At 47.1% G+C, this 13,530-nt stretch overlaps 2 protein-coding genes across 2 annotated transcripts; both read right to left on the minus strand.

Moving 5' to 3' along the window:
- Window positions 1-2,753: 2,753 nt before the first annotated feature.
- Window positions 2,754-4,397, minus strand: LOC105557134. The gene has a single exon (XM_012004303.1). The coding sequence runs from the start codon at window positions 4,395-4,397 to the stop codon at window positions 2,754-2,756; it is 1,644 nt and encodes a 547-aa protein (XP_011859693.1).
- Window positions 4,398-4,499: 102 nt separating this feature from the next.
- Window positions 4,500-6,350, minus strand: LOC105557135. The gene has a single exon (XM_012004304.1). It carries the CDS (start codon window positions 6,348-6,350, stop codon window positions 4,500-4,502), a length of 1,851 nt encoding a protein of 616 aa, XP_011859694.1.
- Between the last annotated feature and the right edge of the window lie 7,180 nt (window positions 6,351-13,530).

Genomic DNA, 13,530 nt, shown 5'->3' on the forward strand with positions numbered 1-13,530 from the left:
TATATATTCAGACACGAGTCTTATGTTTATTGAATTATTCACGTTGTCTTCCTTCCATCCATCCATCCATCCATCCATTGTGACTTCCTACCCTTCCTCCCTGCCGACGTGGCTGTCACCTTGACGCGGTGGCGGGGCTTAAACGCAAGACTCTCCTCGGAGAGTCGCGTGAACCAAGAACAGCCACTCTTGTTACATCATTCACCCTTTACTCAGTGCTACCAATTGTGATTCCACGTGGGTTTCTTTTCGATAGCAAATTGATAATTACAAGTGTAAATTACAAGTCTCGCACACGAGTATTCTCTGCTTCGCACATAGTCATTGCATCATTTTCAGCCAACTGTGACTCCACGTGGGTTCTAACGTCATTTATAACATGTCATAGGTACATTCTCTGTTTGACAGAAAAGTTAAATACATAAATGTTGTCTCCTGAATATAAATTATAACACGTGAATATTCTCTGCTTTACATAATAAAAAACACAAGATTATTCTGTGCTTAACAAAAAAGTTGAAATACATGAATATTCTTTCCTTAAGAAAAATTATAACGCATGAATATTCTCTGCTTTACACAAAAGTTGAAATACATGAATGTTGTTTCCTTTAAATGTTGTTTCCTTTAGAGAAATTATCACACGCGAATATTGTCTGCTCGACAGAATAATAAATACACACGAATATTCTGTGCTCAACAGAAAAGTTAAAATACACGAATGTTCTTTCCTCGATAGAAATTATAATACATTAATGTTCTTTCCTTTATCGAAATTATGTATAAAGGAAAGACATGAATGTTCTTTCCTTTAAATGTTGTTTCCTTTAGAGAAATTATAACACATGAATATTGTCTGCTTTACAGAATAGTCGACACACAAATAGCGTTGCTCTTTAATTACTAAAATTTATTATCTTTTATTTTGTTTCACAGCTAAATCAAGCTAACATCGTTTCATATAAAATCTTCTCTATTGAACATTATACCTAATTTCTTGTCTTTCCAGCCGGATGAATATTAACACGCTGGCTGAGTCATATTGTAAAAATATACAGGGTGGGCCATTTTACGGGACCCACCCAAATTTCTCCGTTGGTAAGGCAGATACAAAAAAAATATTTCAGACAACAGTTGTATAGTTTCGAGGGAGACATAAGATGGTACCATTGGTTTGACCTTGAAGAGTAATTTGAGGGTCACATGAAGGTTACCTTTAATTTCTTAAATGGAACCTACTATTTCTCGTTACATATTCTTGTAGGTTATCTCGAGAGCTTTCCAAAACACTATAATAAAATATTTTTTCATTGAGTAATTTTCGAATTATGAGCCTCCGAAGCAGTACTTTGCAGTACTTTGACATAAAGTACAAAATATCTTGTACAATGTCATGTTATGGGTTAAGTTGATCGTTAGGTATCATTCGAAAGTCAAATCAACTTTTCACCCAAATCTCTGTAGTTATGCATGTTATGCATGAGAAATACGAATCATCCTACTTTTAACGGTATCCAGGAACAACAACGTGGACGTAGTAGAATTCTGTTCCCTTCGGGGTGCTTGTTTACCGTGAGTCCCCTTGCCTCTCACGATTCGGGGTGCTTGTTTACTGTGAGTCCCCTTGCCTCTCACGAGAGGCAAGGGGACTCACGGTGTTCAGAAAATCAGTATGAACGTTCCGTTCAGAGTGAGTGGGAACGCTCAAGAGTTTAATTCAAACAGAGCGGGCGGCCTACAACTCTAGCCGCACGGGGCCTTGGCCTCGAAACATGCGCTGACGCGCTCTCTCTCTCTCTGTTGTGCACTCTCTCTCTCTCTCTCTCTCTCTCTCTCTCTCTCTCTCTCTCTCTCGTCGACAAGTTTCGACGAGCGGCCGCTGACGCAATCTCGTCAGTTCGGCCAGTATTGTCACGAACTTCCGATTGAGCGGATGTTCTCTCGGGACTTGGCCAGTCTCAATCTCTCTCTATCTCTCTCTCTCTCTCTCTCTCTCTCTCTCTCTCTGTCTCTCTCTCGAGTCAGTGACAAGCTCTCTCAGTACCGAAAATCTCCTCGACTCAAAATCGAGTCAGTTACAATCAGAACAGTATCATTCATCTCTTGCGAGATGACCTCTTTGGAAACACGAAAGTACCGCAGCTGGTCTCTGCGGCGAGGACCCACGGCTGTCGGTCTTACAACCACTGGAAAACGGCACCGAGCTACCCACCAGGGCGTGCCTATCATCCCGGAAGACGTTCGGATTTCATCCTCGTCAAAGCTAATACTCTTCACGGTCAAACCAATGGTACCATCTTATGTCCCCCTCGAAACTATACAACTTTTGTCTGAAACATTTTTTTGTATCTGCCTTAACAACGGAGAAATTTGGGTGGGTCCCGTAAAATGGCCCACCCTGTATATGCTGTTAATATCAGGATAGTCGGGATCGAGGTATTTGGAGATAGGCGGTCGACTACGATCTCGTCGACAGGCCGTTAACAACGAACTCACTTTTATGGCTTCTATTGCCTGGAAACTGTAGGCGTTACACTAGCTTCGCTCGTCCAAGGACAACTAACTACTAAACCGTTACAAAAGGGGGAGCGTCCGTTCCTTCTCCCCTTCCACTCTAGACATCTCTGTGGTGCCAACCATATAAAGAAAACGCAAAATAACTAACGCGCTAAGCTAGGACCTTTTCCGACATCCTCCCCCCTTTAGATATTCACGCTTGTCACCGTGGATATCAAAAGAAACATAAACGAAATTCACAATCTTTCAGGACATCTTACAGTACGTCCGCTTCGGGTTGTATATGGAACAGGAGGCATACTCTCACCACTTAACTTCACTACGTCTGATACCTGTATTTGCTTGTCACTCCTTATATTACGATTGGTAGATTTTGAGTTAATCCTTTTATCATAGATTTTATTCAACTCCTCCTGTTCCATATCCGTGTCCACTTCTAAATGATACAATTTTTGAACGGGCCGCACCAGAAGACCCCTTGCGGTACGTAAACGCACGACTCTCACAACCCCGTCTTTCCCAGGGAAAAGCTCCAATACTCGACCTAAGGGCCATTCTATTCGCTTATTACACTCATCTCCAACAAGTACAACATCACCAACTTTTATCTGGCGATGCTCGAAGGATCTCCTACAGGAAGCATATTTCAATTGCCCGAGGTATTCCACTCGAAAACGTTTACGTAGCTCTTCTTTTAAGAATTGCCGATATCTAAACCTACCCCTCAATCTTTCTCCGTCAACGAAATCACATTCAGGCAAACCTACCTCGCGAATTTCTTGCAGAAATAAATTAGGCGTAATAGGAGCCAGATCCCGAGGATCGTCAGATAAATATGTCAAAGGGCGAGCGTTAATCACGGATTCGCAATCACACAGTACGGTAAACATCTCTTCATAACCCAAGCAAGCTTTGCCAAGTATTTTTCGCAACATGCGTTTCAAAATCTGGATCAACCGCTCCCACCAGCCTCCCCACCAGGGAGCACTTGGAGGGTTGAATCTCCATTCTATCTTACGTAACACACAAAACTCTTCGATTTTTTCTCGATCAACTTGTTTCAACAAGTTGTTGAAACCTCCGAAATTAGTCCCGTTATCGCTGTATACCGTATTCGGCCGTCCCCTTCGGGATACGAATCTCCGAAACGCCTCCATAAACCTTTCCGCGGAAAGGGACGACACCAACTCTAAATGTACCGCTCGATACACCGCACAGGTAAAAATGCAGACCCAGGCCTTAACTTCAGCCTTGAGATACAATGGGCCCGCAAAATCCACCCCCACGATCTCGAACACTCTAGCGTCGCGAACCCGATCCCTAGGTAAAGGGGCTGTTATCGCGTTCAAAGGTCGTACATTTTGTCGCGCGCAGGTAACACATTTCCTTACAATATGGCGAGCGGCCTTTCTTCCGCGTATTATCCAATGGTTCTCCCTGAGGGTATTGAGCAATGTGCTGACAGGGACATGTCCCAACCGTATGTGAGTATAAAGAATCATCATGCGAACTAGTTCGTTCTCCCCCGGCAGAACCACTGGGCAACGAAATGAAAAGTCATCGTCACGCTCCAATATTTTCGATTTCGTTCGGATCAAACCGTCTTCGTCAACAAAAACATACATATTACGCAGTTGTATGTCATCGCTCCCACTGAACGATTCATGTTGTACAATCTTAAAAATAGTTCTTTCCGCACTCTTTAATTCATTTAGCGTTAACCTCCCTCTTTTACGTTCGCCTGACTTGTCGGATTTACGCAACCTATAATTATTAACGAATCGCTTTATGCGAGCAAAAGCTCCCACTACCGTACGGAAACTAGAGACTTGAGGAACATAAAAGGGATCTATTTTCCCGGTACTATTCATTTGAGCCATCTCCGCGATAATTTCTGACTCCAGGATTTCCCTGTTTACATTAGCAGTCTTGCGTATTTCGTTTTTTATTTCGTCTTCGCAATACGTTACACTTGAGATTGGTCACTCACATTCGTTACCTCTTAGCCAGTCCGGACCGCTCCACCAATTCACACTACGGAGCACACTAAGCGCACAGCCACGTGACGGCAAATCCGCTGGGTTTAAGTCCCCCGGAATGCGCCTCCATTCACTAAGACTCGACAAACTTCTGATCTCTCTGACCCGATTGGCAACAAAAGGGGCCCAGGGACAATTGCGTTGAATCCAGAATACTACGGTGCTAGAATCACTCCAATACGTAATTCTCTTATCGATCATTTTAAGGGATTTCAAAGTGGAACGCGCTAGTCTGGCCCCCATGCAGGCTGCCAAAAGTTCAAGTCGAGGAATCGTCATGGAAGCAACTGGTGCCACCCTTGCCTTTGCCGTAACGAAAGAAATATTGACTTCGGAAGCACATTCCATGCGGGCAAAGATTACCGCAGCATACGCCTTTTTACTGGCATCGCAAAATACATGAAACGTTATATTAGTCTCGCGCATTGTTGATACAAACATCCAGCGAGGGAACCGAAGCTCGTTCAATTCAGACAGATTGCTTAGCCATTTCTTAAACTCGTCCCGAATCTTGTCATCAACCTCGTCATCCCACCTGATTTTAGAAACCCAGATTCGTTGCAATAAAAGCTTGGGAGTAATCATCACAGGGCATACCAAACCGATCGGATCAAACACGCGATGGGAATAAGAGAGTATAAGCCGTTTCGTAATTTTCTCGTTCATGATCCCCTCAATCGAAGGAACCACTAGTCGTAGGGTATCTTCTTTCTTATCCCACATCAGGCCTAATACCGATATATCTCTCCCTTCCGTTTTCGAACCAGAATTTTCCCATCCTCGAAGTTCAAATGCTCCCTCACTCATAGCAAGACTCGCATCATACCTGAATTGCTCGACCTCGGTCATTGTGCTCAAACTAGTAACACAGTTGTCTACGTAAAAGCTTTCCATCAACTTAGGAAGATTTTTCTCTGGGTTCTTAAACCTAAATTTCATTTTTTCGTCTGTAAACAGTCGTTTCAAATGATGGTCGATCACCGCCCCTAAAAGGAAAGGGCTGCACGACACACCAAAAACTACGCGAACATGTCGATAAGCTATTATATTTCCTAGTTCATCATACCACAGGAATCTTAATGAATCTCGATCCTTCTCAGTTAAACATATTTGCAGAAATGCTTTTCTGATGTCACTAACAACACCGATTCTTTCCATACGAAAACGCATTAAAATAGTGGAAATAAGCTCAATCAAATTGGGCCCCTTTTCTAAACATTCATTAAGTGATGGAAAGTTTTTACATTTCGCGGACGCATCGAACACCGGACGCAGCGGTGTGGTACTATTTTCTTTGACTACGCCCCTGTGAGGCAAATAATGTGCTTCCTTGTCGACTTCATGGTCGGGTACCACTTCGATGACTCCTTCCTTCAACCAATCTTGAAAGACTCGGTCGTATTCCTCGTACATCATGGAAGATCTCAGCTTTCTCGCGGTCGTAATGAGCCTCCTCTCCGCTAACTCCTTGTTGTCGGGTAGAACAAGATGTGTCTCTATCCACGGAAGACACACTTCATATCGCCCCTCCTTATTGACGGTGACTGTTTCCTCGAAACGCTGCATAACCTCGTCGTCATGATCTCTGCGAGACTTCTCTTTAATCGGGTCGTTGATACCGATCACATCAAGCTCCCAGAGATCAGACACACAGGCCTCACGCTGAAACATAGAAATAACCTGCCCAGCAATATCACTAGCAATAGGTTTAGGAACTTGACCCATCAAGGTCCAGCCAAGATATGTCTCGATCGCAGACAAACCACACTTCAACTGCACCGTGCGACCAGTCATCAGTTTTCCCGCAGTTTGTCCGCTCCGATGAGAACTCTAATAGGTGCGGCGTGCTCACATTTACTCGGTCCGTCGGAGAGTTGTACGCCTAGCTCCGCCAATTCGTCCATCCACGGCTGCTTCTCCCACAGTGGAATTTCCGCGCATATTTCTTCTTCGTCAAATGCTTTGAAGTTACATGAGTAACTATTGTCCAGACTGGCTAAGTGAACTAAATATTTCTTGTGCTCCTTAACCTTCGACGTGACATTGCCGAAAAGCGAATGCCTGAGCTTGTGTTCACTGATTGGTTCATATTGCATGCGACGAACAATGTCTTTAGAAACGTAAGATCGAGTGGAACCTGGATCGAAAAACAACCGCACCACGCACTCTTCTCGGCCATTCCGAATTTTGGCATGTAGCGTTTGTAAAATAACCTCCGCTCCTCTGGTTTGGTTAGAATTGGATAGCACTTTCTCTTTACTGTCGTCTATGTTAGATGGCGTCGCCGGTACACTCCTGTAGGAATTGAGTATGTCGCGGAGGTCGGATACGACTCTCCGCGCGTCGGCCTACTACCGACAGGTTAATGCGTGGATAGGACACTTCTACAGACACTATTTCTTGGTGTTAGACAACGGAAGCTTTATTGATACCGGATCAGATCCTACTGAGATCCTACGATCCTACAAGTCTTTTTTTTTACTCTTTACAGCTCCGCCAACCTCTCGCTTCCACAACTCGCGAGGGGGGCCAACCGCTAGAGAAAAGGGAGACAGAGGTGCTGCTCCCTACACTCCCTTGGCTGTTTACATCGGGACACATTAACACCACGTATCGACGGCTGCACAAAGCACACTTTTGACTACCGCGACACGCGCGACTCTGATGCCCGATCCTTAAGCAGTTAAAGCATGCGTTTTTCCGTTGTAAAGCTGCCTTTTTCTCGTCCATTGTCATTTTCCGCGCCTTTTCGCACTTCGTGCTCGCGTGTTCACTCTCACAGAACATACAGTTGATGGGTTTGCTCGGCTTTCCCTGCGCGTGCAGGCTAATAGCCGACGGCGTATTTTTTGAGGAATCCGAGTGTTGTTTCTGTTTCGACGTCTTGCGTTCGTCTCTCTTCAAGTCGAAACCATGCATGGCTATCGTTATCCTTTCTTCGTTCTCCACCTCAGAGCTTAGAAACTTGATTAGTTGAGTAAGACGTTCTTCCTTCGGTTCTCCTTCCACTTCAGTCGGCACGGGATGGCGCTGCCAAGCCCGCAAAAGTTCCTCTGGTAAAGAGGACTCGACCAGCGGCAGCAACATGGCCCCGCATTTGTCTGATGTCACACCGAGTGATTCGAGAGCTCGTAACTGGGCCTCTATCTTGTCATACAAACTGGACAACGGCATCCGGTCTTCTGGCTTCATGACGTTTTTCATAACTAGCTTGAGAAGCTCGCGCACGTACACCTCCACAAGCACTTCGTCTCGACCGAATCGATTTTTCAGACTCGCGATCGCACTGTCATAGTTCGTTTCAACCGGGGGGGAAACTGCCCACCAGTTCTGCTGCACGCGATTGTGATGCCATCATTTGTATGAGGTACTGAAACTTATCCCCTTTGTTGATGGTGGCATCTTCATGTATCTTCTTGAACTGTGACCAAAATGGTAGCCATTCTCTAACGTCTCCATTGAATTTTCTCAACTCGATTTTAGCCAACTTCATCGTAGCTTTGGCGTTGACGGGAAGCACTTCAGTCGTCCGATTCTCCGTGCTATCTCCGGCCTTGCTCGTGACGGTGGACAAACGCGTCATGACTTCCATCCGCGCACGGATATATTTGCGTTTATACTCGTCATTGCTCTTTATTTCCGCTTCGATTGCCTCTTCGTTCACCTCTTCTGCCTTTGTCATATGCGTGATATAAACCGAGTTAGCGTCCTCCAAAGCCTTGTTCTTATCTTCGAGCACTTGCAAATATACTTGTAACTCGTTTACACTCGTATCACTCGTCGCAGCCTCATTGATCCTATCCCCCAATTCGTTGAGCGCGCGTGTGAACGCCCCTCGCATTACGGTGCGAGCCTTCTTTGCGGCTTCCATCTTGGACTCACGTTTCTCGCGCTGTACAAATCCCGCGACTATCCTTTTCACAGTCCTGTCACGGTCGCCACAATGTTAATATCAGGATAGTCGGGATCGAGGTATTTGGAGATAGGCGGTCGACTACGATCTCGTCGACAGGCCGTTAACAACGAACTCACTTTTATGGCTTTTATTGCCTGGAAACTGTAGGCGTTACACTAGCTTCGCTCGTCCAAGGACAACTAACTACTAAACCGTTACAAAAGGGGGAGCGTCCGTTCCTTCTCCCCTTCCACTCTAGACATCTCTGTGGTGCCAACCATATAAAGAAAACGCAAAATAACTAACGCGCTAAGCTAGGACCTTTTCCGACATATGCGATTTTGCGTCGAAATAAGCCGCAAACTTAGCAAATCGACCCCTTTTTTGCCTTCTTTTCAATAATGCTCGAGCATCTCGCGCCGCGAAGCGTTGCAAACGTGCAAATAGGTGTACAATTGTGTAAATTAAAAAGTTAAACGCTCAGAAGCGACGGCGCGCGTCTGCTTTCGGTTTTCGATTTTTACGCCGGGGGAAAACATGAAATCTCGAACGGGACGCGCTTCCTCGCTTCCGACCGTTTTAAATTCGAGTATCCGTCGTCGCACACCTCTGTTAACGAGAACGTCATCGGGGATAGCGGCGTTACCGAGATACGTGTGATTTTATGTCGATATCAGCCGCAAACTTAGCGAATCTACCTATTTTGTGCCTCGTTTCCTCTACCGCTCGTGTATTTCGCGTCGCGAAGCGTCGCGAACGTTAAAGGAGGTGTAAAATTATGTAAATTAAAAAGTTAAATGTTCAGAAGCTATTTTATCGCTACAGGATTACGCTCTGTAACTTGACTCGTCGTTTCGAGGACTGTCGCGCGCACGCGTTTGCCCCGTCCCTGGACACTGTTGTATTCGGCGGGCATCTTTTCCGACGCGCACGCTCCGACACGAGTTGGTTTGTTCCTGGTTCGCCGATGAGTATCGCGCGTGGTGAGATGGTTGATGATCTTCCTTCGGCCATTTTGAGATATTGGCCGCCATTTCGTGCGCTCGGAGTAGCTGGCCAATGCCGTGGCTAACGGGGGGGCCAATCGCGCTTACGCCGTCTCTGACCGTCGCGACGATGCGGATGCGCCCTACGTGCGTGGACGCGCCTTTACTCGCTGTCTCCGCTTCGCTCCGTCTCGACTTTGTCGTCGCGGTGTCACACGGAGGGGCTTCCCCGACGTGCTCTCCGCGGTGCCTCGTACGAAATAAGAAAGGGAAATAGGGAAATAGTGATTTCGAAGTTGCCACTTGGCGAGTAACAGTAGTTTTATTTAGCGACAGTTGGCTACAAGTAAATACAGGAACGCCCGCGAGGTGTCACACGGGGGTTTTTTCGGTTCGCGCGGCGCGAAGAGAAAGGAGTCGAGAGTCGTATTCGGGACGGAGTAGAGGCGGATTCGAGTCGGAGCGGAGACGTATTCGAGCGCCAGCAGAGTCGAAATCGGAGTCGCGTAACGGTAGCCGGAGACACGTGGAAAGACCGGAGTACACGCCGGAGTAGAGTCCGTAGCGAGCTTCGGAGTAGGCAGGTGCTGAATCAGCGGATTCCGAGGCGCGCGAGTGCACCACCGAGCGGAGCGGTGAAGTCGGAGCAAGGCGAACGGAGTCACGCGGACTGTGCGTGGCCCCGCCATATCTGTATGGAGCCGGCCTCGTTACCGGCCACGAATAAAGGACCGCTTTGTGAAAAGAAGATCACTGCATTTTCCCTGTGCTACCTCCCGACCTACCCGAGCGTCCTGACACAAATTAAGGGAAGGCCTAGGATCTTTTCAGTAAAATCCTTACATACGAGTGTTCCGTGCGCGGATTGTTGTTCGTCCCGGTGTAATTAACGGCGGTTCGTGTGTGTGTGTGTGTGTGTGTGTGTCCGCTGCATCCGCGGGCCTGCCGTGGGCCCGCGCCGTTGCCACCGGCTGACCCGGTGGACCTAACCTAGTTTTCCGGGTGCTCCGGTTGCGCCCGGTGGTGGTGGTGCTGTTTGCGCGAGTGTGTCTTACTCTCACCCCCCGCGCGGCCTTCGTGCTCCCTGGATGGACGACGCGACGTGCGCGTGGCTCGGTGCTCCGTGCTCCGCGCCGTCGGATCGGCGTAGCCGCTTCATTCGCCGCTGCTGCTGCTGGGTGACGCTGGGCGATCCCGCTGCCGCTTCTTCGAAGCTCCTGGTGAGAGACTCCGTCGTCCTCCTCCTCCTCTTCCTCCTCCTCCTCCGGGTGGTAGCGGGGCTCCCCTTGGTCCGCGGCGTCGGTAAGTGCAGGTGCACACAGGTTGGTATATGCTCCTCTCGGTGGCTCATTATTTTTCACCGTCGCAGCGGTGTACGATTAACGCCACGTTCTCGCTACGCTACGTTAGCGCGTGGTAGTTGTCTCGCGTTCTAACGGAATCTTCTTCTCCCCCTTCTAGCGTGTAGACAGAAGCGTTATCCATCGGGGTGTTTCCTGGCGGGGTGGTTCCCGAATGCCGTTCCACGTTGGATCCTTCCGCGACGTGTACCGCGCGTTCCGCCGACGTCGGACGGTGCACCCGTGTCGAGGTAGGCACGCACCTTGGAGTACGCGTCGGGCCGCGCGCATAGGTCTAAAATTGTGTAAATTAAAAAGTTAAACGTTCAGAAGCGACGGAGCGCGTCCGCTTTCGGTTTACACTTTTTAGACCTTCGGGTCGAAACGTGAAATCTCGAACGGGACGCTCTTCCTCGCTTTCGACCGTTTTAAATCAATGTATTCGTCGTCGCGCACCTCTCTTTTAACGAGAACGGCAGCGGGGACAGCGGCGTTACCGAGACGCGTGTGATTTTGTGTCTATATCAGCCGCCGAGTTAGCGAACCGACCCAGTTTGTGCCTCGTTTTCGCTACCGATCGGGTATCTCGCGTCGCTGAGCGTCGCGAACGTGAGAACGTGTGTACAATTGTGTAAATTAAAAAGTTAAACGCTCAGAAGCGACGGCGCGCGTCCGCTTTCGGTTTTTGAATTTTTACACCGGGTGAAAATACGAAATCTCGAACGGGAGGCGCTTCCTCGCTTACGACCGTTTTAAATCAATGTATTCGTCGTCGCGCACCTCTCTTTTAACGAGAACGGCAGCGGGGACAGCGGCGTTACCGGGACGCGTGTGATTTTGTGTCTATATCAGCGCCGGCGAGTTAGCGAATCGACCCAGTTTGTCTCGTTTTCGCTACCGCTCGGGTATCTCGCGTCGCCGAGCATCGCGAACGCGAAGAGAGGTGTAAAATTATTAATATTAAAAAGTTAAACGTTCAGAAGCGACGGCGCGCGTTTGCTTACGGTTTTCAATTTTTAAACCTTGGGGTGAAAACATTAAATCTCGAACCGGACGCGCTTCCTCGCTTCCGACCGTTTTAAATTCAAGTATCAGGTTGCACACGCGAAAGATACACCGAGACGTAACACGGGCTTAGATTTGATTAACCTGCCCATTCAGGAAACGAAGCGAGGAAAAGTGAGCATGATGCTATTTGACACAGGTGCCGCAATATCACTAATTAAAGTGAAACACTTAAAGGGCGAAACGCTCATCAAAGAAAACTAAGTAACGTTAACAGGCATAACAGGTCACGAGGTAAAGACCTTAGGAAAAATCAACGCGACGATAAAGCTGAAAGAAGCACGAATAAAACACGCCATGTATGTCGCGAAGGATGACTTCCCCCAATGGAATATGATGGAATCATTGGAGTCGATTTTGTAAAGAAGCAAAAGGCTAAGTGCAACTACGGAAGAAAACAGGTAACAATAGGACAGCGAGTCTTAAAACTGTACCCATACTGTAAAATAGCACTAAACCCACGAAGTGAAACGATCGTACAAGTGGCTACTGATAAGAATATGATCGGCACAATACAAGCCGAGGACCACACGACCAGGGGTATTCATAGGTCAAATTGCCTGGTGGAACCAAAAAATTTTATATGCGCAGCAAGCATTTTAAATACTACAGACGCGGCGATAGAGATGCCGATGCCGCGAGTAACCATAAAGGAAGTCGCCCAAAGCGAGACCGAAGAAATCGCGCCTAATAAGGTGGCGATTAAAATTAGAGGAGTACGACTACGTAATCGTACACAAGGCAGGTGAGATAAACAAAAATGCTGACGCGCTCAGTCGACACGTTGCCGACACGTAAACACACCGTCGAAGAAACAGACACAACGACGGAACGCGAATATTCAGAAGAGGAAAAGAAGAAAATACTGTACGAATACCATGATGCGCCTGTGGGAGGACATCGAGGAGTGGAACGCACAATACGAAGAATTCGGTTGACTCATAATTGGAAAGGGTTAACGAAGGATGTGGAAGAGCACATTTCAAAATGCGAAAAGTGTCAGAAAAATAAATTGTCACGAAGAACAAGGTACCACTGGTGATAACAGACACGCCAGATAGGCCATTCGAAAAAATGTGCCTTAGATATAATAGGACCGTTGACAACGACTACACAGGGAAAGAAATATACTTGTACCGACGTTCCAAGACGGTCTAACGAAATTTAGTAAGGCAATCCCCATACCGAATCAGGAAGCAGTCACGGTCGCAAAAATGTTCGTAACAAGAATAATCCTAGAATCCACGGCATACCCGAAAAGGTATCGACCGATCGAGGTACCAATTTCCTAAGAGACGTATTCAAGAGTACGTGCACATTATTAAAAATAAAAAAGATCCAAACAACGGCTTACCACCCAGAAAGGGGTGACCTTCTATTGGACACGTAACGATTGGACACCGCTCGATTGGACACGCACTATTGGACACGCATTATTGGACACAAGCATTATTGGATACCGCATTATCGGACACAAGCATTATTGAACACCGCATTATTGGACACCGCATTTTTGGACACCGCATTATTGAACACAAGCATTGCAAGATTGGACACTGCATTGGGATTGTCCTGATTGCACACATAACCGATCGGACACGGACTCGATCGGACACAGGCCCGATCGGACATATTTTGTATCGGGTTTGCGTATGTCTGTAAAGCACAATATTCTTGCAATGCTTGTG

Source organism: Vollenhovia emeryi, unplaced genomic scaffold (genome assembly GCF_000949405.1).
Source record: "Vollenhovia emeryi isolate VEMERY1.0 unplaced genomic scaffold, V.emery_V1.0 DF939598.1, whole genome shotgun sequence".
Classification (NCBI taxonomy): Eukaryota; Metazoa; Arthropoda; class Insecta; order Hymenoptera; family Formicidae; genus Vollenhovia; species Vollenhovia emeryi.

Coding starts and splice junctions, on each gene's coding strand:
- LOC105557135 (XM_012004304.1), bottom strand. CDS start 6,350: ATGACTGGTCGCACGGTGCAGTTGAAGTGTGGTTTGTCTGCGATCGAG.
- LOC105557134 (XM_012004303.1), bottom strand. CDS start 4,397: ATGGCTCAAATGAATAGTACCGGGAAAATAGATCCCTTTTATGTTCCT.